Raw genomic sequence first — 24,495 nt, 5'->3', positions numbered from 1 at the left:
TAACACCTATCCTTCTCAAACTCTTCCAAAATATAGCAGAGGGAGGAACACTCCCAAACTCATTCTACGAGGCCACCATCACCCTGATACCGAAACCAGACAAAGATTTCACAAAGAAAGAAAACTACAGGCCAATATCACTGATGAACATAGATGCAAAAATCCTCAACAAAATACTAGCAAACGGAATCCAACAGCACATTAAAAGGATCATACACCATGATCAAGTGGGGTTTATCCCAGGAATGCAAGGATTCTTCAATATATGCAAATCAATCAATGTGATACACCATATTAACAAATTGAAGGAGAAAAACCATATGATCATCTCAATAGATGCAGAGAAAGCTTTTGACAAAATTCAACACCCATTTATGATAAAAACTCTCCAGAATGTAGGCATAAAGGGAACTTTTCTCAACATAATAAAGGCCATATATGACAAACCCACAGCCAACATTGTCCTCAATGGTGAAAAACTGAAACCATTTCCACTAAGATCAGAAACAAGACAAGGTTGCGCACTATCACCAGTATTATTCAACATAGTTTTGGAAGTTTTGGCCACAGCAGTCAGAGAAGAAAAGGAAATAAAAGGAATCCAAAGTGGAAAAGAAGTAAAGCTGTCACTGTTTGCAGATGACATGATACTAAACGTAGAGAATCCCAAAGATACTACCAGAAAACTACTAGAGTTAATCAATGAATTTTGGTAAAGTAGCAGAATATAAAATTAATGCACAGAAATCTCTTGCATTCCTATACAGTAATGATGAGAAATCTGCAAGTGAAATTAAGAAAACACTCCCATTTACCATTGCAACAAAAGAATAAAATAGCTAGGAATAAACCTACTTAAGAAGAGAAAAGACCTGTATGCAGAAAATTATAAGACACTGATGAAAGAAATTAAAGATGATACAAATAGAAGGAGAGATATACCATGTTCTTGGATTGGAAGAATCAACATTGCGAAAATGACTGTACTACCCAAAGTGACCTACAGATTCAGTGCAATCCTGTTCAAACTACCACTGGAATTTTTCACAGAAGTAGAACGAAAAAATTTCACAATTTGTATGGAAACACAAAAGACCCCGAATAGCCAAAGCAATCTTGAGAAAAAAAAACAGAGCTGGAGGAATCAGGCTCCCTGACTTCAGACTATACTACAAAGCTATAGTAATGAAGATAGTATGGTACTGGCACAAAAACAGAAATATAGATCAATGGAACAGGATAGAAAGCCCAGAGATAAACCCACAAACATATGGTCACCTTATCTATGATAAAGGAGGCAAGAATATACAATGGAGAAAAGACAGCCTCTTCAATAAGTGGTGCTCGGAAAACTGGACAGCTACATATAAAAGAATGAAATTAGAACACTTCCTAACACCAAACACAAAAATAAACTCCAAATGGATTAAAGACCTAAATGTAAGGCCAGACGCTATCAAACTCTTAGAGGAAAACATAAGCAGAACACTCTATGACATAAATCACAGCAAGATCCTTTTTGACCCACCTCCTAGAGAAATGGAAATAAAAACAAAAATAAACATATGGGACCTAATGAAACTTCAAAGCTTTTGCACAGCAAAGGAAACCATAAACAAGACGAAAAGACAACCCTCAGAATGGGAGAAAATATTTGTGAATGAAGCAACTGACAAGCATTAATCTCCAAAATTTACAAGCAGCTCATATGGCTCAATATCAAAAAAAACCCAGCCCAATCCAAAAATGGGCAGAAGACCTAAATAGACATTTCTCCAAAGAAGATATACAGAGAGCCAACAAACACATGAAAGAATGCTCAACATCATTAATCATTAGAGAAATGCAAATCAAAACTACAATGAGATATCACCTCACACCAGTCAGAATGGCCATCATCAAAAATCTACAAATAATAAATGCTGGAGAGGGTGTAGAGAAAAGGGAACGCTCTTGCACTGTTGGTGGGAATGTAAATTGATACAGCCACTATGGAGAATAGTATGGAGGTTCCTTAAAAAACTGAAAATAGAACTACCATGCAACCCAGCAATCCCACTACTGGGAATATACCCTGAGAAAACCATAAGTCAAAGAGAGTCATGCACCACAATGTTCATTGCAGCTCTATTTACAATAGCTAGGACATGGAAGCAACCTGTGTGTCCACTGACAGATGAATGGATAAAGAAGATGTGGTGGCACATATATACAATGGAATATTACTCAGCCATATAAAGAAATGAAATTGAGTTAGTTGTATGAGGTGGATGGACCTAGAGTCAGTCATACAGAGTGAAGTAAGTCAGAAAGAGAAAAACAAATACCGTATGCTAACACATACATATGGAACCTAAAAAAAAAAAAGAAAAAAGTCATGAAGAACCTAGGGCCAAGATGGGAATAAAGACGCAGCCCTACTAGAGAATGGACCTGAGGATGTGGGGAAGGGGAAGGGTCAGCTGGGACAAAGTGAGAGAGTGGCATGGACATATATACACTACCAAATGTAAAATAAATAGCTAGTGGCAAGCAGTAGCATAGCACAGGGAGATCAGCTCGGTGCTTTGTGACCAACTAGAGGGGTGGGATAGGGAGGGTGGGAGGGAGGGAGATGCAAGAGGAAAGAGAGATGGGGATATATGTATGTGTATAACGGATTCACTTTGTTATAAAGCAGAAACTAACACACCATTGTAAAGCAATTATACTCCAATAAAGATGTTACCAAAAAAAAAAAAAAAGAGTTGTTCACTTTACTGTATGTAAGTTATGCCTCAGTGAAAAATAAGGGAGGAAATAAATTATTGTCCTTAGGTTGTTCACAGTCTGTGAGCAGGGAAACTATTGTATTTTGTTCAAAGCAGTAATCCTCTCGAGTTAGAGGTTGTCCGTGGAAGGATCACTGGGAGGGGTGAAAGCACCAAGGGTCTTTCATGTATACCTGCTTCATCATCTACTACACCCCTGGATCCATGACCTGGTCCCTGGCCAGTGTCTGTCTCCCTGCAGGGCTTTCTCTTTGCCATTTTACTTAGTCAGCTAATTGGAGTAGACGACACCAGACTTCCATGTGAGCCCCTTTGTCAAGGTCTTCCCTGTGGTGACGCCCCCAGGCCAGCCTGCAGGGTCCTCTAGGTTGGACACAATAGATGCCTCATTCCACGTGACTGCCTTGCCTCTCCAGTACCTTAGTCTTGGGCTATTGCTGCCTTCATTCTTTATTCTGCCCTGTTTTAAGCATATCTTTTCCCTAGAATTTGACTTCTTTTGCCCTTTAAGCTGCCCCTGGTAATTTTGACTGAATTTCTGATAAAGCTAGGCAGGAAGGTTCTGGGGGATGAAACAGATATATTTCCCTAGGCATAATCTTTTTTTTTTTTTTTTTTTTTTGTGGTACGCGGGCCACTCACTGTTGTGGCCTCTCCCGTTGCGGAGCACAGGCTTCAGACGCGCAGGCTCAGCGGCCATGGCTCACGGGCCCAGCTGCTCCGCGGCATGTGGGATCTTCCTGGACCGGGGCGCGAACCCATGTCCCCTGCATCGGCAGGTGGACTCTCAACCACTGCGCCACCAGGGAAGCCCCCTAGGCATAATCTTAAACTCACCTGGGGATGGATGTGGGAAGGGCTGTAGATTCTCACCCTTTCTTTTCCCAGAAGAAGAAGAAGAGACAGGGGTGAGGGTCACAGCAGGTGGTACCTTCAGAGGCCTTAACTCAAAGTACCAATTTAAATGAGTATGGGATTTAGCCTATTCACAGCCCTGGCCTTTGTGTCCGTTGCCTGTGATGTGAAATTTGGCAGGGTTAAAAGATGACGATCATTCTTTTAATCAACTGCCTCTAGGAGAGGATTATGGTGTTTCTGTTCTGACACAGTTTCAGAATTCCCGTGACTCTTACTTTATGGCCCAAATGCTCTTTTTTGTCCCTTCTGCACATGTCACACACCACCTCTCAACCCATGCTCTCATTGTCAGAATCTCAGCCTTGAAACAAAACAAAACAAAAACCTTCCACACACAAGCAGAGTCCCTTTGTTGGTATTCCTCATCCACTGTGGAACTGATTGTCATAGCAATGGCTGTCCCCACAGACATTTCATCATTTGGGGTTTCCATCAGGTGTTTCCTTTTTTCTCTTTCTTAAACAGCAACCGCCAACACTGCTATTAAACAAACTATGAATATAGCTTAACAGGCTCTCTTGGCAGTTTTTAACTAGACTGCATTTGCTTCTAATTTCAGGTACAGTTAGTCATGCCTCATAAGTAAAGCTAACTTTAGGAAGATGCTGGTGTTGGTTTGCTTTTAGTCTTATTTATTGTTGGATTCAGTACATAATGAATACAGAGTTTTGTGTGTGTGTGTGTGGCGGAGGGGGGGTGGTTCTATGAAAGCAACGTGGGAATTGAGTTCTATGCCTACAGGTACCTTAATTTTATTTTCTGAAATTTTGTTATTTCTCCGCATTGTCTTGGTTTTAGTTTATGGCCTTAGCATGCTCATTATTTAAGAAGTGTTAGTGGGGCCTCCCTGGTGGCGCAGTGGTTGAGAGTCCGCCTGCCGATGCAGGGGATACGGGTTCGTGCCCCGGTCTGGGAGGATCCCATATGCCGCGGAGCGGCTGGGCCCGTGAGCCATGGCCACTGGGCCTGCGCGTCCGGAGCCTGTGCTTCGCAACGGGAGAGGCCACAACAGTGAGAGGCCCGCATACCGCAAAAAAAAAAAAAAAAAAAAAGAAGTGTTAGTGAAAGGCATAGGAGACTTAAGTACTTAATAATTAACCAAAAGTTTGATATAATATTTAACGAGCTGGTTTCTGGACAGCTGTATAACATCCTTCTTTTAAAATTAGACTATGTGAACACTAAGAACCAAATGAATTAGATATAAAAGTTTTTATTTTATTGTTGTTAACATGCTTGGGAAAGTTGTAGAATTTACTCAGTGTGTCAAATAAAAGTCTGAAGGCAAAACCTAAACATGTTAGTCACCCTTAACTCGGGGCTGTGGGTAAAGGCAGTGGTTCACTCCTAAAGAGCTACAGGGGTGGCAGCCCAGCCGACTACTTGTAAATGTAACCAGATGAGGCAGGTACCAAGTTTGGGTGCTCGCTGCTCGAAAGGCCAGAACTCAAGAGATAAGTGTTGGTGGAAAAGGAAAATTTGCTTTATTCAGGAGGCCGGCAGTCTGGGAAGGTGGTGGACTAACGTCTTAAGACCATCTCCAAGTTGCCAGTTAGGAGACAAAGGTCTTAAAGACAGTGTGAGTGACGGGGCTGCAGGGTACATGACCAGCTCGTGCAAAATCCTCAGATTGGTTGGCATCAAGGTGAAGTTTTGAGCATCATCCATCTTCCAGTTTCAACTGGCCTGGGGTCTCCGTGCTTGAGGTCAGCAGTTTTCATTTGGTGAGGGTCTGCTTCCTGTAGAAACAACTCAGCAATGTGTGTCAGGCCTTTATATCTTTCAAGGAACTGGGAGTGCAGTGACTGCTGATTTATGGTCTAAATTGTTACCAGTTTCCTGGCACAGCAGCTATTCTTTGTTTCTACATCTTCACATTTCCTAATCACTAACTCTTGAGCCAGCCTTTTGAGACTCAGGGGAGGCCTGGGAGACTAAGCTTTTCAGTATAAACAAGAGGCAGGCAGAGGACATGGGGAGTGGGGTCTGTCCTGAGAAGGCTCCATAGGCTCTTGCTTTGTTACATTGATGCTCCTCACTGCTGAGGAGGCACAGCTGCAAAACAAGAAAGGGAATAAAGTTTTGGATAGAGAGGTTAATCATAATAAAGTCAGCAGAGAGACTCAGTTTCATAAAGGGGTCTCTGCCAATGCCCTGGCCAGTCCCCTTCCCCACCAGAGATCCTTGCCATCTTGGAGATCCGTACTGTGCTGTAGAGAGAATGCAGCATTACCTCTTTGAAGCTGGCTTATGATGTGCTCCCTCCTGAGTCTTCCTAGTTCAGCTCCTGAGTTCTCTTAGGTCCCAAAGATGGGGCAGTAGCTGTTATCACCAGACCTGGCCATCAAAGCATGCTAATTTCCAGCACCAAGCTTAAAGGCCTGGGACCTAGCCTGGATTCAGTCTTTTGCCAGCTGCATGACTGGGCAACTGACTTAACTTCTCAGAAACTTGGCTTTTTCCTCTGTGAAATGCAGATAATACCCATCCCATCAGACTTTGACTAAATGAGACACTGTGTGTGGGAAACCCATATTATAGTGCTTGACAGTAAGTAGTAAGGACTCAACAAATGATCATTGATTTAATTACTAATATGTTAATAGATGGCATGGAAAATTCTGCTTTCCCCCACAGTTTTTGTCACATAATGTTATAGTTTTTTTTTTATAAGATGTCTCCATTTTGAGCTTATTTTTGTGTATGGTGTTAGGGAATGATCTAATCTCATACTTTTACATGTCCCTGTCCAGTTTTCCCAGCACCACTTATTGAAGAGGCTGTCCTTTCTCCACTGTACATTCCTGCCTCCTTTATCAAAGATAAGTTGGCCATATGTGCGTGGGTTTATCTCTGGGCTTTCTATCCTGATCCACTGATCTATCTTTCTGTTTTTATGCCAGTACCACACTGTCTTAATTACTGTAGCTTTGTAGTATAGTCTGAAGTCAGGGCGCCTGATTCCTCCAGCTCCGTTTTTCGTTCTCAAGATTGCTTTGGCTATTCGGGGTCTTTTGTTTTTCCAAACAAATTTTGAAATTTTTTGTTCTACTTCTGTGAAAAATGCCAGTGGTAGTTTGATAGGGATTGCATTGAATCTGTAGATTGCTTTGGGTAGTAGAGTCATTTTCACAATATTGATTCTTCCAATCCAGGAGCATGGTATATCTCTCCATCTATTTGTATCCTCTTTAATTTCTTTCATCAGTGTCTTATAATTTTCTGCATACAGGTCTTTTGTCTCCTTAGGTAGGTTTATTCCTAGAAACTTCAAAGCTTTTGCACAGCAAAGGAAACCATAAACAAGACCAAAAGACAACCCTCAGAATGGGAGAAAATATTTGCAAATGAAGCAACTGACAAAGGATTAATCTCCAAAATTTATAAACAGCTCATGCAGCTCAATAGCAAAAAAACAAACAACCCAATCCAAAAATGGGCAGAAGACTTAAATAGGCATTTCTCCAAAGAAGATATACAGACTGCCAACAAACACATGAAAGAATGCTCAACATCATTAATCATTAGAGAAATGCAAATCAAAACTACAATGAGATATCATCTCACACCAGTCAGAATGGCCATCATCAAGAAATCTAGAAACAATAAATGCTGGAGAGGGTGTGGAGAAAAGGGAACACTCTTGCACTGCTGGTGGGAATGTGAATTGGTACAGCCACTATGGAGAACAGTATGGAGGTTCCTTAAAAAACTAAAAATAGAACTACCATATGACCCAGCAATCCCACTACTAGGCATATACCCTGAGAAAACCATAATTCAAAAAGAGACATGTACCAAAATGTTCATTGCAGCTCTATTCACAATAGCCCGGAGCTGGAAACAACCTAAGTGTCCATCATCGGATGAATGGATAAAGAAGATGTGGCACATATATACAATGGAATATTACTCAGCCATAAAAAGAAACGAAACTGAGCTATTTGTAATGAGGTGGATAGACCTAGAGTCTGTCATACAGAGTGAAGTAAGTCAGAAAGAGAAAGACAAATACCGTATGCTAACACATATATATGGAATTTAAAAAAAAAAAAAATGTCATGAAGAACCTAGGGGTAAAACGGGAATAAAGACACAGACCTACTTGAGAATGGACTTGAGGATATGGGGAAGGGGAAGGGTAAGCTGTGACAAAGGGAAAGAGAGGCATGGACATATATACACTACCAAACGTAAGGTAGATAGATAGTGGGAAGCAGCCGCAGAGCACAGGGAGATCAGCTCGGTGCTTTGTGACCACCTGGAGGGGTGGGATGGGGAGGGTGGGAGGGAGGGAGATGCATGAGGGAGGGGATGTGGGAACAGATGTATATGTATGACTGATTCACTTTGTTATAAAGCAGAAACTAATAAAAAAAAAAAAAAGGAAAAAAATAAAAAAATAAAAAAAATAAAAAAAAAAAAAAAAAAAAAAAAAAAAAAAAAAAAAAAAGATGTCTCCAGAAACCTTTGGTAGAACAAATTACACACCTCTATCCCCCAAAAAACCAGAAAGGGAATATTTTTTAATTGTAGTAAAATGCATAACATAAAATTAACTTTTTAACCACTTTCAAGTGTACAATTCAGTGACATTTAGTACTTTCACAGTGCTGTACAACCATCACCATTATCTAGTTCCAGTACATTTTAATCACCATTAAAGGAAACCCCATAGCTAGACTCCATTCCTCAAATCCCCCAGCCCCTGGCAACCACTAATTGGCCTTCTGTCTCTATGGATTTGCCCACTCTGGATATTTCATATAAATAGAAACATACACTATGTGGTTTTTTTGTGTCTGGCTTCTTTCATTTAGCGTAATGTTTTCAAGGTTCATTTATGTTATAGCATGTATAACAGAATGAATAATAATCCACTGTGTGAATATGCTGTTTTAGTCTCTTTGGGCTGCTATGACAAAATATCACAGTCTGGGTGGCTTATAAGCAACAGAAATTTATTCCTCACAGTGCTGGAGGCTAGAAGTCCAAGATGAGTATGCCAGCATGGTCAGAGGGCCCTCTTCGGGTGGCAGGCTTATCACAGTACCCTCCCATGGTGGGAGGGGCCAGGAAGCTCTGGGGTCTCTTTCATAAGGGCAGTAATGCCATTCATGAGGGCTCTGCCCTCAGGCCCTAACACCTCCCAAAGGCCCCACCTCCTAATACTATCTCATTGGGCATTAGGATTTCAACATATGGGTGGAGGTGGCAGTTAGGGGGGAGGTGTAAACATCCAGACCATAGCATATACCATATGTAGTTTATCCATGCATCAGTGGATGGACATTTGGGTTGTTTCTACCTTTGACTATTGTGAATAAATAGCATTGTGGTGAACATACTTGTACAAGTTTTTGTTAGAATACTTGTTTTCAGTTCTTTCGGGTATATACCTAGGAGCGGAGCTGCTGAATCATATGATAATTCTATGTTTAACTTTTTAAAAACTGCCAAACTGTTTTCAACTATGGCTACACTATTTTGCATTCCTAGCAGCAATGCCTAAAGGTTGCTGTTTCTTCCAACACTGGTTATTTTTCAGTTTTTTGATTGTATCTATCAGGGTTGGTATGAAGTGGTATCTCGTGGTTTGGGATGGTTTTTATAGTACAGATTTTGTATGTGTCTGGACTCAAATTTTCTTACTCAAGTTCTTAAGCCTATTATATTGCAAAGTTACACGAAAAACTGCCTATACGTAATTTCCAATAAGAGATAGGTATAATGCGTCTTTTCCTTCACAGCCCCTGATGTGAGTAACCATTGTGGCTCTGTAATCTGTAGTGTAGATAAACCACTTGTGGGCAATCAGTGTTAATTATAGATGATATCTGATGCCTTGTACCTTCTCTCTAATTCTTTTCTTTTTGTTTTAGGGATTTCCTCTGGGTCATCCAAAATGCTTTTAAAACATACTGGATAAAAGCTGAGCCACCTGCTTGTGTCGGACTGCCATACTCTGTGCTCCACTGTCTTCTATGGCATTTTGACTACATCAAGGCCAAGGACCTGCTGTTCATGATGAGTGATGAGAAGAGCCTTGGGGTGTCCCCAAAATTGGTCTCACCTTCAAGGAGCACAAGTAGTTGCTCTTCCAAGCAGGGAAGTCGACAGGTAAAGTTTAATGCAAATTTTAAGATGCAAATTTAAATCAAGAAGTTTGCAGATTAAAATCTGTACATTTACTTGGGAACTCCTACTTCTCAGTTTAAGAGCATTTGCTTTTAGTCATATCTTAATTATCTAAGAAGAGTAAATTTTAGATAATTTTAATAATACAGCTCGAGAGCCTACTGGATGGGAAGAAATATATTTGTCTCTTTGGATTATTTCACTCAATCGTTGCAACTGCCCTCCAACACAGATATCGATATTCCTGTTTTCTCCGTGAGGAAGTTGAGTCAGACCAACTGAGTTATCTGCCCAAGGACACATAGCTGGTCAATTAAGTGGCAGAAACAAGAAAACAAAGCTCATTCTGTTTGACTCCAGAGCCCACACTTTCCTTTATACCCTACTAACCAAAACAAAAAAGCTAACAATCACTTTTCCAGTAATTATAATATCCTCCCGCCCTCTTCTTCCTTCACTTTACCAAACCTTTTATGACAACTTCCAACCACAGAATGCCCCGTTATAACTTTGGGTCTCACATGCTTTACTTCTCTAACGGGCAAGGGAAGCAAGTCAACAGAGAAGTGGTCAAAAGGAGTCAAGTAGGAAGAAGAAAGAAGTGAAACAAAGGACTGAATAATTAACTCCTAAATAACTCTCAGCTAATTATATGTTGCTCCTTGATTTCCTTTCTAAAAAAATCTCTGTTAGCAGAATTTGCTGGTTTTAGATCCATGGCAGTAAATGCACACTAATTATTATAATTCTTTCACCTTCAGTTAAGTCAAAAGAGAGTAGGCTGCCCAAAAGCTGTGGGTTTACAACCAAAGTGGTCTCGGAGCCTTTTCAGTGTCTGCTGGCTGTGTTGGCATTGCCTTTCTTCCATGGGACGCACTGGCCTAAATTGGCTCTGAGTCCTTGGTTCCAGATTGGAAGCAACAATCAAGCAGCCTCCCACCTCAGGCAAGTCCACACATTTATGACGCATCACCACGGGTCTTCCGCTTCCAACGTTGCCTGGGACAGGGAGCTTGCCACCTCTCAATACTGCTTCATGGCATTAGAATCTATAATTCTAGACAAATTAGATTTTGCCATAGGGGCGTTTGGGGAGCTCTCCAAGATCTCCCCTGAGGGGTTGGGAAGAACAATTTTTTCATCACTGTTATCACTTCCTTCTGGGATTAAAAAAAAATGACTAAGGTTACTCCTTGGCTAACATATCATGGCTCCGTGGGAGTTCTAGTTTCATGAGGGTGGTTAATCTCACCCACTTTGTCAGCTTTCCACGGGGGTGTTTCTCTCCCTAAGCCAAAAATCTGGTTGGGATTAGAGCCGAGTATGTGATCTTCCCCCAGCCCTTTGCACTTAGTAGCATCTATTGCCATGTCCTCCTTGGATAAAGGGAGAACACATGATTCATTCAAACAGCCAGTGCTTATAACACCATAGCAACTGGAGCAGTGCAATGAATGAAATTCTAAGACTGAATACCATAGAAACTTTTTTTTGATGTATTATTTGAAATTGATTGATTTGGTTTTCACAGAGCTTTTATTTTTGAGGTTACATCATAAAGAGTAAGAGGAATGTGCTTGAGGCCTCACCTTTTTTCTGACTTAGAATGGGTTGATCATTCAGCCATTCATTCGTCAATTGGTCATCTTTTATATTTAGGATCTCTCACTTTAATTTGCATGTAATGTTGCTTTATACACATAAACACTTATTTTCCCTCTGTGCCAGAGAAGACGGAGAATTTAATAAGTTCATTCCAGCTTTAGCCTGAGTCTAGTTACAAGGCCAAGTTTAATTTTCAGGAACCATTTTCTTACTCAATCCACTTTCCCTTCCCTCTATCAAAGAAAGGTGTTCAGTCGCAGGACTGGCTCAGCTTTTCCCTCTGTGTTGTCCACCTTGGCAATCCATGTCCATCCCACGTCACACACTGTCCCAAGACTGTCTTTTAGTTTCTGAACGTGCCACAGAGTTACAGGGACCTTGGAAGTTCTTACTTCATGGCTCTTAGGGGACACAGCCATATCCAGGGGTCTCTTGGACGCTAAATGTAGCGACCATGCTGTGTTTCCAGTCACTTTGCTGGAAATTGCAAGTTCACCATTTAAAACTTCAAGACTTATATAATTTATTTAATTTGAGGAACGTTCAAATATAACCAATGAAGATAATCTGTGCAAAAACCTACTTGTTTTTAAAGCTCCAGATTAAAGTCATTTTTAGGTTTTTCTATTCATTCCATCTGGAGGAGATAAGTCTGATGTTAAGTTTATTGGCCACCTTCCTTAATGCTAGTTTTTCTCACACACTTTGGAATTATAGTTTAGGGCGCCATCTTGAGCTTGCTTTCCCTGTGTCCTTTCTCTGCACTCACCTGTGATTTTCTATTACCTCCTTCCTACCTCTGATGACCCCAGCCCAGAGCCAAGTCTGATATTTGCAGCTGGAGCCTCTGTTCCACATCAACCAGGAGTATGTAAGAGCCACCACCAGGCCAGCGTGCAGCATGGCCAGGTCCTGGTTGTGAGACTGTCTGCATCCTACCATCAATCTGGATAGGCAGATTTTTAAAGCCTCCTTTCATTGTGGTGTGGGGCTTCCCCCTCCACATTCTCTGATTTCCAACAATAAGCTAGCTCAGGTCCCAGCCTTTTCCTGGGGATATTTGTAGCTTCATTAGCCCACTGAAGTAGGACTCCTGGACGCCTCTGTCTGCAGTATCCTTTGCATTTCTATTTTGTGTCTTATCCATGAGATATTGAATCTTGTTTTGTTTTTTTTCCAAATCACACAGACATATCAAAAAAAACCCCTACATGTGTATATTTTTATATATTTTTGCTGTTTGGAGCTCGTGAGGTGACAGGGAAGGGGCACTAAATGCATAAGCTTACGGTACAACCTTGGCTGAAAGACTTGGTCTTCTGGAGTCATTTTTGTTTAAATTCTCATCCACCGTTGCCAGGTGACATTGGTTCTCTGGACTCTAGCCACACTGGCTTTCTTTCACTTCCTCCCACTGAATTTGCCCTTGTCCTTGTTTCTTGAACTGAACTTGAACTTGTTTTTCCTATCCCAGAGCCTCCTCATGTAAATCTCTAGAAGCCCTCATTTATGTGTGGATACTCCCCTTTCCAAATATCTGTGTTAGAAGAGCTTGCTTCCTTAATGGACAAAATGATGAGACCTGGGTGTTAAGTGTGATCTGTGTTTTTCATTTCTACAAATTGAACCTAAGACAAAGTTTACAACTTACAGCCTTGAAAACCCAAGGAGAAGGGTGCTGTCATCTTTTAACTTAAATACTAGGGCCTTTGAAATTTTAAATACACTATGCCTCATTTTGTCAATGTGGAAACAGCCTTTAAATATAATTTTATCAAGATAATTTTAGGAGGAGGGTATGCCTAGTGATTAGAGCTTGAACTCTCCAACCTTGCTTCCACTCAATAATTAATTCTGTAACCTTAAACTCTCTAAGCCTCAGTTTTCTCATCAATAAAATTGGAATAATAATAGTTCTTTTCTCATATGATTATTGTGAGGATTAGAATTAAAGTATTTAATGTAGGGTCAGACTCATAGTAGGTGCTGAGTTAATATTAACGTTTATTTTTATTGTTATAGTTAACATTAATTTGAATTTCATTCCTATATGTGGAAAACCTAAATTTTCATAATGAGTAGTTCTACTTTTTGCCCCCAGAAACTTTTGCAGGCATCATATGTGTACCTACCCATACCTTGTTAGTGTTGTACAAAGGTCCACAAAACTATACAATGTATATATGAATGTATACTGTAAAATGTATCTTACTTTATACATATTAACAAAGTACTTTTAGGGAAGAATGTAACAGAATGTTTAATATATGAGCTACATTTGATATCTTGAACATAGGACATAACCTGTACCTAAAGCAAGTGGAAAAAGTGTTAAATTTGTTTATTTATTTGTTTGTTTATTTTGTTGTGTGAGATCTTAGTTGCAGCTTGCATCTCCTTAGTTGTGGCACGTGGGCTCCTTAGTTGCGGCTCACTGGCTCCTTAGTTGCGACATGTGGGCTCCTTAGTTGTGACATACAAACTCTTAGTTGCAGAATGCATGTGGGATCTAGTTCCCTGACCAGGGATTGAACCCGGACCCCCTGCATTGGGGGTGCGGAGTCTTATCCACTGCACCACCAGGGAAGTCCCAGGCGTTAAATTCTTATCCCATTCTGTTCTGCTGGGTTTTTTCTTGCATGAGTGTCCTTGTATGTCCTTTCCCCATGCATTCACCTATCTATTGGTAGTAGCTGCTTAGAGCATTGTGTTGAGAAGGATTCTTCAGTTGAGTCTGGGTTCAGTGGGAAAGAGTGCCATGTTTTCAGTAACGATTCATGGGCATACACAGGGTGAGTGGCAGCATGGGTGCCACATTTGTCACCCCTTAGTGATATGAGAGGGCTGAAATAAAGAGAGAGCTGCTACAGTCTTTATATTCTGCTGTTGGAGGAACTTCTGGCAAGTGAAGTTCACCTCAGTTCTCCATCTTCTGCTTCCTTTGCAGGGATGTCGTGAGAGAAAATTTAGTATTTTCACTGGCTAAAAGCCATTGAAGCTCATTGGAGAAAGGTCCTCTGTAAATTTAAGAAACAATTACTGATGAGCTCTCTTTACTTTGGCAAATTCTGGAGCCAGAAGTGAGATGTCCTTGTTTCAAGAACCCTGATACTCTGCACAAGAAGTAGATCTCTTTGAAATAGACCATCCTTTAGATATAGCACCTTTACTGGATAGGAATCTATTCTCCTTGCAGGAAATCTCCAACTAAAGGAACCCAGCTTACACAGAGAATAGGTTGTTGGTCCCTTCTGACTGTCTTCATCACACCCCATTCCTTGTAGCGTTCTAAGTCAGTCTTTGCTTCACTTTTCTTCCCCATCCCAGGCTTTGGCTCAGCTATCCCCTTTAGCTAGATTAAATCATATGAAACGGTTCTGCCCTTTTGAATTTTGCGATTTTCTTGAAAAGAATCTTCATTTATTGCTTTAGCCCTTTAAAAATAACTTTTATAAAAAATAATATATGCTCTCTATAGATCATTTGCAGCATACATGCAGTCTATGTGAATTGCAGTACTTTAAAGTGGCTGCTTGATAGGTCAAATAAAGTGAAGCTGAGAATGCCCGTTGGTTGTGGAGGTCATTGGTGACATTGCCGAGTGGTTTCCTTGGAGTGGTGGGCATGAAAGTCTGGTTTAAGTCCGTTCATGAGAAAATAAGAACAGAGGAAGAGGGTACCCCAGTTCTGCCAGGGACCAGACAGGAGTTGAGAGAGGCCTTCACAAAAGTTCTGTTTGGGGACCTTCAGTTTGGCTAATGCCATGCCTAACACAGCCCTGTTCTCTCCTCTCTTTTGATTAATTCATTGGTTTGAAAGAGTTGTGTGGTTCTTTGAGTCCTGGGTCCTATTTACACATCTTTTGAGCTCTCACGGCACTGGCACGGGGCTTTGCACATGGCAGGTGCAAATTACTGGGCTGAATTTACTGCACACCAGCAGCAAATATCCCTCTATCGAGGGCAGGTTGAAATGCATGGGCAGGTACATGTGGAGAATGGGAGCAAAAAGCCACAAATTCCCCAACTCCCTCACTCTGGTGACAGACATATGAGGATTTCAAAAAACGAACAAAGACCTCTCCATTTGAGTTTTTCCTGGCAAATGATGAAATCCCTAAATACTTTCTAAACCTGGGATCTCCAGACAAACTGCTCTGTTGGAAAGTGTGGAACAGAAATAATGACTGCCTTTGTTTTAACTGACCTGTATTCACACTGGCTCTGCTTTTTGCTAGTGGGATGACCTTGCCATGTTATAGAAAACCTCTCAGTCTTGGTTCTTCAGCTGTGAAATGTAGATAATTTTGCTTCCTTTTGAAAACTAAATGAAATAATAAATACAGAGTACCTAGGCTGCACATGGTAGACATTCGGTAAGTGTGGATTAAATGAATGAATGAATAAGCATGTGGTTGCTAGGTAGAAAGACTGCAATTCACAAAGCTCTATACGTATATTAAGTAGGTTAAGGGATGTCTAAGTGGGAGAGAGAATTGCTATTTCAAAACCTGTAAAATATGAGTAATTTCCTCTTGTCTTTTTTCCCACTGCCCCTTACATTTCCTTCCTAGAACTTTCCAAGTAACACATTTCAGAAGCCAGATTGTGCTAGAGATGAATGAATAGGTTTTGTCTTTTTTGAAAGAGTTCTATATGCCCTAATTTTTATGTCTTCAACCAATATCCATTGAGAACCTATTAGTAAGAGACCATGAGCAGGGAGATGTGAAGCTACTAAGGATAGGACAGCTGAACACATCACTACAAATAAGAAATCAACTTTGCTTGGGAAGACTGTGGATTGTAAAGAGAGCATGGCTTCCATTCTTTTTTTTTTAATTTGCTGTGTAAGTCAGAAATCTGGAACTGAATCCTTCCAAAATAATTAACAAGTGCTTCTCTCATTATTGCAGGGGATTTGAAATGGAGAGATCTATTGCTATGTAAGTCTCCATACAATTATGTAATTTATTCTTGTCACCCTCTTGTCCCTGGGGCAATCTGAGGTGGCCTTTGAGCTCTCCCAGGGTCACCTGATGAGAATTTATTTATGCAGGCTCTTAGATTATGCTGTACTCCAGGGAGCCCAGGGTGGTTCTGGGCTTGCTGCCAGAACCCGTAAGACACAGGAGTTGAATGGGAGAGAATTTGCCAAGAAGAGTGAATTAAAGCTATAACGTTCAGGTGTTTATAATTTCAGCTCTCTAGGTATTGAAAATATGTAGTTCCATTTATTTCTTTTAATTCATTGTGTCTTTAGACACTGAGATTTACCAGCTGCCTTTTGTAAGTATGGGCTGAATAAACACCACAATAAAGACCCGTCAAGGAAGAGTGACTTGGGAATGGCATGACTGTGTCACATTGTTCTATGATGGTCACAGAAAAATAAAAGGCAATGAGCATGAAGTTGCTTGAGAGCCAGATAGCCTGAGTTTAAATCTTGGGCTGTCTATAAGCTGTTTGACCTTGGGCAGGGTCCTTAATCCCCCTGTGCCTTGTGTCACATTAGGTTGTGACAGTTGCTTCAGTTAGAAGAGAGCCAGCACGTAGTGTTATGTAAGTGTTAGAAGCAGGAGCCCTCAAGCAGTACCACATGGTGACTGCTTCCCTGTTTCATCCTTTCAGCTGCGAGGCTGGTGGCACTGTGCAGAGGCAGACGGCTTGGCTTCTGTCTAGGCTGCTCTGAAAAGAGTCAGCAAGGAACTCTGGAAGTTAACAAGCATCTGATAGCACCTTTACAGCTCATAAGATCCTCTCCTACTCTCCTTTGGAGTCTCAAAACAATCCAACGAGGTCTGTATTTTTTCTACACTTTAGAAAGAAAACAGGGCCCAATTAACTGCCAGTTTAGAGCCACACAGCTAAGAAGTGGTAGAGGTCAGGCAGCCATCTATGTGAAGAACACTAGGTTTCTTTAGATGCTAGAAAGCTTCTTTAGACGTTAATTCAAGTTCCACGTGCCCTATGTACAAATGATTCACTCTGTGAATGCAGGGGCAAGAGTAACACAGATGAGGGAAGCAGCCATAACGATCCCCCAGGTCTGTTTGTCCAGAGCTGTTATTTTTCTGGTGGCTCCAACAGAGAAAAATAATTAACTATATAGTTCCATCTTAGTTTTTCAGATCCCCCCCCGCTTTCTGAGCCTTTTACTTCTCCTTACTGCCTACCTTTTGGTCACACCTATGGTTGTGACATTATGCACTGAATGTAGGAAGGGCAAAGACCCAGCACTCAATTCTCAATATATTTCTACTCTGAGTAAGTCTTGTAAAGAAAAAACCAAACATTTGATACAGGAAGAAATGAAAACTTCAGCTAAAATGATGTATTTGAATTGTCGGGGTTTCCTTGTCACTTTGCATGTCTACAAATGACAGCTGCCTTCCACACTCTGAAGAGCACAAGAAACCAAACTCTTAAAACACTTCTGGAAGTTACTGATCCATCCAAACTGTTCTGCAGTTCCAGAATAACACCCATAGCAAATATATTTTGGTGGGTTTTAGAAACACTAGTTTGACAGAAACTACATGGATACCTTAAGAGAATCAGTGTTATTTATTGACGGTTGGCATTGGCCACAGTGCAGGATACAGGAAGGCAGAACCGATTCAGATGCTTTTGTTGAGAGCACAGCTTACTAGCTTTGCAGTTACTAGATGTTTTTCTAGGAGCTATAGATGCAAATGTGAACCAAAGTGACTCAACAGTTCTTTCCCAGGGAGGGGAAAGTCTGAGTCTACTTCAGTGATGTGATGCTATTAAAATATTGATACTAAAGGCCGAGAAGTGACAGTGTAAGTAGGACCTAGGCAAAACAGGAGACTTCCCTGGAATAATCTGACACCTCTCTAAGGTCCTCTACACCCTGGCCCTACCATCGAGTCCAGCTGTGTCTCCCTCTGCACCTCTACACAAGCTCCCACCACAACCAAAATCACCTCCTCTCTATTCTCACTCCAGATGAGTCACTTTCCTGGCAGTCTCTGGCCTAGTGGTTTCTCTTGCCCTGTGTAGTAGGCTGAATGGTCCCCCCACCCCCAAAGATATATCTACATCCTAGTCCTTGGAACCTGTGAAGGTTACCTTATTTGGTAAAAGATGTAATTAATTTAAGAATCTTGAGATGAGAACATCCTGGATTATCCAGGTCAGCCCCAAGTTCAGTGACCGGTGTCCTTATAAGAAACACACAGAGAGAAGACAGACATGGAGGAGAAGGTGATGTGTGTGAAGACGGAGGCAGAGATCTGGGTGATGGGAATACAAGCCAAGGAACGCCAAGGCCACCAGAAACCGGAAGGGGCAAGGAATGCTATTATAGACTGAATGTTTGTGTCTGTGCCCGCCCCACTCCAGTTCATATGTTGAAGCCCTGACCCCCAATATGATGACATTTAGAGGTGGGGCCTCTGGGGGATAGTTTGGTTCAGATGAGGTCATGAGGGTGGTGCCTTCATCCTGGGATTAATGCCCTTATGAGAAGAGGACAGATGACAGAGCTTCTTGCTCTTAGGTGTGGAGGAAGAGCAGACAGCGAGAAGGCAGCTGTTTACAGGTCAGGGAGCGGGTTCTCACCAGGAACCGAATCTACTGGCACCTTTATCTTGGACTACCCTCCCAGTCTGTGGTATTTGTTACAGCAACCCAAGTTAAGACAAACACATTCTCCCTTAGAGTCTCTGGAGGGAGCATAGCCCTGCTAACGCCTTAATCTTGGACTTCTGGCTTGCAGAACTGTTAGAGGATAAATTTCTGTTGCTTTAAGTCACCAACGTTGTGGTAATTTGTCAGGGTAGCCTCAGAAACCCTGCTTCTCACACTGTGTCAGTTTTTCTTCATATCCCAGTTCAAGTCATTTCGCTAAGGTGGATCCAGCCCTATGTGAGATTGTGCCTACCCTGGAACCGGAGTCTGTAGCAGGTTTATGTGAGACTCGCATTCGGCATTTACAAGTTTTCAACCGTGTGGTGTCTCTAATTTTAATGTACGTTAACTTTTTGAAGGCCAACATTTGGTTTCACATCTTTGCATCTCCAGTACCTATATGGTGCTAAGCCTTAGACCTTTGAGTTAGAGACTACCCTGTTAAATAGAAGCTCAGTTATAACTAGAATATAACCTACATAACACAAAAGCCATTCCTTTTTTGATTCATGAGGCTCTCCGGGATCTTAATCTGTTGCTAGGTTCTCATGATGAGAACCAGTTATTCTTATAGAGAGGTGAAAGAAAGTCACTGATGATTTGGATCAAGGATAAGGACGTTTATTGTGCTAAACTTCTGCCAGCTTCTCCTATGATTTTTAAATCGTATATGCATTAATTAGCCAGAATGTACCTCTACTTTGATTGTAAATTTCAATTAGCTCTGAAAAAATAGCTTTGAGTGCACTGTAAGAGAGGGTACTGTCATCAGCTAGCATCATCCAGCAATGGGGTGGGTTTTCTTGAGGAGCTGTGGTTGTCCTGTGCTTGGATTACAAAAGTGTTATATCTGAATACAGAGAGTCAGTGATTCTCACCAGGGCTCAGATGCCAAAGGGCAGAGCTCTATGATATGCCAAAAAAGGTATGATTTTTTAAAATTTAAAGGTAATAAAGATAAAACACTGAACAGTGCTGGAAGGTATAAAACCAAGCGGAAGTCTTCCACCATCATGCCTCTGGTCTAGTCCCACTCACATAAGAGTCTGTATTAGAGATTTTCCCTGTTATCGCATGGTATGTGTCCATGTGGTGAGTTAGCCCAGGATCTCCTACACAAGGCCATCTGCCACTATGGAAACATGGTAATTCTTAGGAAGGGGTAGTGGAAAGGGTACTGAGTTGGGGTCAAAGGACTGGGTTCTGGTCCTCAGAAGTCCTTCACTCCTTGTTGTGGCCCTACTAAGCTCGTTTCTGTTAGATTCCTGATCTCTAAAATGAAAGAGCTGGGTAACTTCCACATTCTCTCTCAAACTCTGGTATTTAAAAGAAATATTTCATGACTCTATGGGATAAAACAAATCATTACTGTATTCCCTGGAAAAAAAACTCAGAAGAGACTCTTGAGTCCCTTGGGTGGAGAGAGCGGTCCTGTCATCATTGGCTAACACACATGCATGCTAAGTGCCAGAACGTGCTGTCAGAGACAGACTCTGCTTGGGGAGAAAGTAGTCCTGGGTAAGGGGAGTAAGTGGCCTTGGATGGACTCTAATACACTTGTAGGTCGTCTTTCCAGAGTTGATGTTGAACAGAGAAGTTCTGTGTGTGGTCTCCAGTCCACAGATGGGGTCCACCACGCAATAGTTTGTGATCCTGGGCAAACTACTTTGGAGCTTCATTTTCCTCATCTGTAAAATGAGAATAATAATACCTTCACTACAGAATCATTTTGAGGCACATAGAAGTTATCCACCAAATAGTAGTTGTTACTTGTATCACTATAATCACTACCACAATAGCAACTATAAAAACATTGCCACCACGCTGGTGGGCTGCATGGCCAGAGCAGAATGACATCTATAGGGTTGGGTGCCTCCATCTTTAACAGTAGCTACAGCTCTTAAGAGGCTCTTATTTACAGAGCAGAGCATTACAGAGAGAAAAGTGCATAAAAGATGCAGTCCGGGGCTTCCCTGGTGGCGCAGTGGTTGAGAGTCCGCCTGCCGATGCAGGGGATACGGGTTCGTGCCCCGGTCCGGGAAAATCCCACATGCCGCGGGGCGGCTGGGCCCGTGAGCCATGGCCGCTGAGCCTGCACGTCCGGAGCCTGTGCTCCGCAACGGGAGAGGCCACAACAGTGAGAGGCCCGCATACCGCAAAAAAAAAAAAAAAAAAAAGATGCAGTCCGTAGTCTTGAAGGTCTTGCATACAATTGGGGGATATTTAACAAATATTAATAACCCACAGATTTATTTGAGGATCTTAAAAAGTACCAATGTAATTATACCCATAAATGCTAAGTGAGTGATAAACAGGATAGAAATCATCATTATATGTGCATTAAAGTTTTTTGTTAATACTATTTTAATTATAAATCCACCTGTGGTCAACACAATTGGAAAGCATTTTTCTCTTATTTGGTACCCAAGATAGGAATGGCCTCAGGTGGAGTCACCAACAGACCTGATAACTCACATGCTTTTTCTCCCCGTTGTCAGTATCTACTGCTGCCAATGACTCTCCTTTTCTTATCCTCACCTCCGGTGCTTTCTCAAGGGTTTACCCCAAAGACCAATTGCATATTCTCTATTATCTGACTTATTAAGTCTCCAGGGTTTTGGTCTGGGTCTACCCAAGTAATTAAGACTTAAGACATTTGGGGGCCTCAGTCATCTGAGTGTTTACCTTTCCACCCCGGTGTGGGTTGGTGAACTGCGTCTCTGTGTGTGAAGGGAGAGGAAGGACAGTGGCTGTTGGCAGGTCATGTGCTGCTCCCCACAGAGCCTTCAGGATCTGAGCAGGCTCTTCATGGCTCAGTCTTCCTTTTTTCCTTAATCTTCTCATTTAGACCCTAAGGTCAGGGATTGAACCTGAAGTTACTAGACTGAAGTTAATACTACTTATTTTTAATTTGTTTTTTTTGGAGACTTTATCAGCCAATATTTTATTTTCTTTTATTTCATTTTATTTATTTTTATTATGATAACACTTAACATGAGATCTACTATCTTAACAAATGTTTAAGTGCACAATACAATAGTATTATTAACTGTTGGCACATGTCGTAAGCAAATCTCTAGAACTTACCTTGCATACCTGAGACTTTATACCCAGTTAATAGACATGAGGTTATGATATAAGATTTCGAAGGGATCTCAAGCTCATTTACCCTGACCTCCTTCCTAGTCTAGGAATCCATCTGCAGCACCTATGCCAGCCTCTGACAGAGCTCCCCAGTGACTAGGGAACGTACTCTTTCATAGCCCTTGTCGTTTCTGTTACTTTTCACAGCACTAATTATTATCAGACAAGCATCCTTTATGCAGAGGTGGAATCCAGGGCCTTATAATTCTCACCCATTGGCCCTGGTTTTACCCTCAGAGCCTACTGAGTCAAATCCCAGTTCTTCAAGGCAGGCTGGTCTCCTAGAGTGTGGCTGCTTGGAGTGGTTCTGTGGTCCAGCAAAAGCAGTGGCCTCACCTGTGCAGGTGCAGAAGCTCAGGCCTCGCCCCAGCCCTACGAACCTGAACTCTGTGTTTTGACAAGATCCTCAGTGATCAGTACGTTACAGTTGAGAAGCACTGCGTTAGATTGCATATCCACCCCACCCCCACTCTGTTCTTTTAGTTTTTCTTTCTATCAGGTTTGTTGGTGTTCAAAAACTCTGAGTTGAGGAAGAAACAATTGACAAGAAGCAACAACTCCAAGTGTCAGTGATTGAAATATAAGTCCAGAATTGGTCTGACAACAGTTAAAGCTATCGTTATATTAACTGGAAATCTGTTGGCAAGAATTTCCATGTGTTCATAATACAGTCATAAAAGATGATATTGATGATCCTGAGGCTTTAGAAGATTACACATGCCTTTAAAGTCATGCTAAATTGTGTTCCATGTGATTTAATGCTGGGGATTGCCTTGTGATTTTTAAAAACCTGATAAACAGACTAAATAAATAATCAGAACAACCCACTTCCCAGTCATGGCAGACAGAGGCAACCACAGAACTTCCTTTCACAACACTTTTCAGCTGCAGGAAGAAATTAAAGTTTTAAATCGTTTTCTATTTCTGACATCCCTCTAAGGGCAGTGACTGAGAACCCAGCATTTGAAAGGTGCAGAGGAGATGTATGCTGTGGCAACAGCTGTGCTGGAGGGAAGTGCTTTCAATTTGTGCACTCAGCAATATGGAAATGAACTTTGCCAGCTCATGAGCATGAATAAATCCTTAGTTGCCTTTCCTACCACAAAGCAGCTTTCTATATTTGGCACTTTTAGATGTTCAGTGAAACAGACTGAATTTAATGCCAGATGACAGTGCCAGACTGTCTTCATTTAAACTCAAACAAAGACCTTAAGAAGCCGCTTACCCCTACCCTGTCCTATTTCTCTCTCCACCTGATATTCATGGGGAGCTTTAAGCCTGACGCCCCCAGAGCAGATATCAGCCCAGCTGTGTTGGGCTAAGTCAGCAGGGCCTGATCTCCCCTGGGCCCAGGTCCACCTGCAGTGTGTTTCTCAGGGCACTCAGCTCAGGGTGCATGTCCTCCTCCTGGGTCACTGGTGTGTGAAGCACAGTAGAAGCCACTTCCTGCCACCCGCTGCCTTTAGCCGAGAGAAAGTGGCATCTCTGCTTTTTTCTGTCCTGAGTACCAGTTCACTCCAATCCAGCACATATTATTAAAGTCCCTGACCCCCAGGGCTCTGTGAGGCCCTTTTATAGCCTCTTGCTCAGGCTCATTCGTTCAGCAAATATTTAGGGCGCCTATGTCACAGGTAGTGAGGTGATAAGAAATAAACCCCAGTCTCTGTCCTCACGGTACCCACCTTCTAGCTAGGGAGACAGAGAGTGCAAGTGAGGTGTGCAAGTGCTGAGGAGGGAGAGAATTTCTGCCCCGAGAAGGAGGTGGTGTGGGGCTAAGTGAGAATTCATCAGGCTGAGAAGTAGGTGGGGCAGATGTTCCAGATGTAAGACAGCGAATGAGCAAAGACTTGGCAGCATTAAAATGCACAGGCTGATTTCCCGCCCCAGTTCAGGGGGATGCAGGATGGGAGACGTGGCAGCTCTGCTCAGGATCCCAGCCTTGCTTGTCTCTATCTATAGGGCAGGGCTTCTTGACTCCTTCAGATGGCTTCGCATCTTGGACTTACCCACCTCCATCCCCCTGCCCCATGGCATTTACTCTTTGTTCATCATCAGACTGTACATATTTAAATTACAGTAGAATATACAGTGTGCTATAATATGTAGCAGAATGATTGAAAATATCGATTTTGTAGTCAGGTGACTTTATAGCATGGGGAAATTTACCTATTCTCTCTTCCTTGTTTTCCACATTCCAAAAATACTGTTTTCCAGGAAGACTGAGAGGGGGTGAAAGTTAAGGGAGGAGTATTTTTAGGGAAGTG

At 41.8% G+C, this 24,495-nt stretch overlaps 1 protein-coding gene across 4 annotated transcripts in view; it reads left to right on the top strand.

Moving 5' to 3' along the window:
• Window positions 1–9,713: 9,713 nt before the first annotated feature.
• The window catches only part of OSBPL3 (oxysterol binding protein like 3), a gene marked incomplete at its 5' end in the record, with an annotated part of 89,270 nt that continues 74,488 nt past the window's right edge, over window positions 9,714–24,495 (top strand). For all 4 annotated transcript variants that reach the window (XM_079711927.1, XM_079711925.1, XM_079711926.1 and 1 more), the window contains one exon: window positions 9,714–9,809. In XM_079711927.1, coding sequence (XP_079568053.1) covers window positions 9,714–9,809 — 96 coding nt within the window. The remainder of the gene's footprint in view (window positions 9,810–24,495) is intronic.

This window comes from Hyperoodon ampullatus (genome assembly GCF_949752795.1).
Source record: "Hyperoodon ampullatus genome assembly, chromosome: 9".
NCBI classification, from domain to species: Eukaryota; Metazoa; Chordata; class Mammalia; order Artiodactyla; family Ziphiidae; genus Hyperoodon; species Hyperoodon ampullatus.
This window is presented reverse-complemented; position numbering and strand designations above follow the sequence as displayed.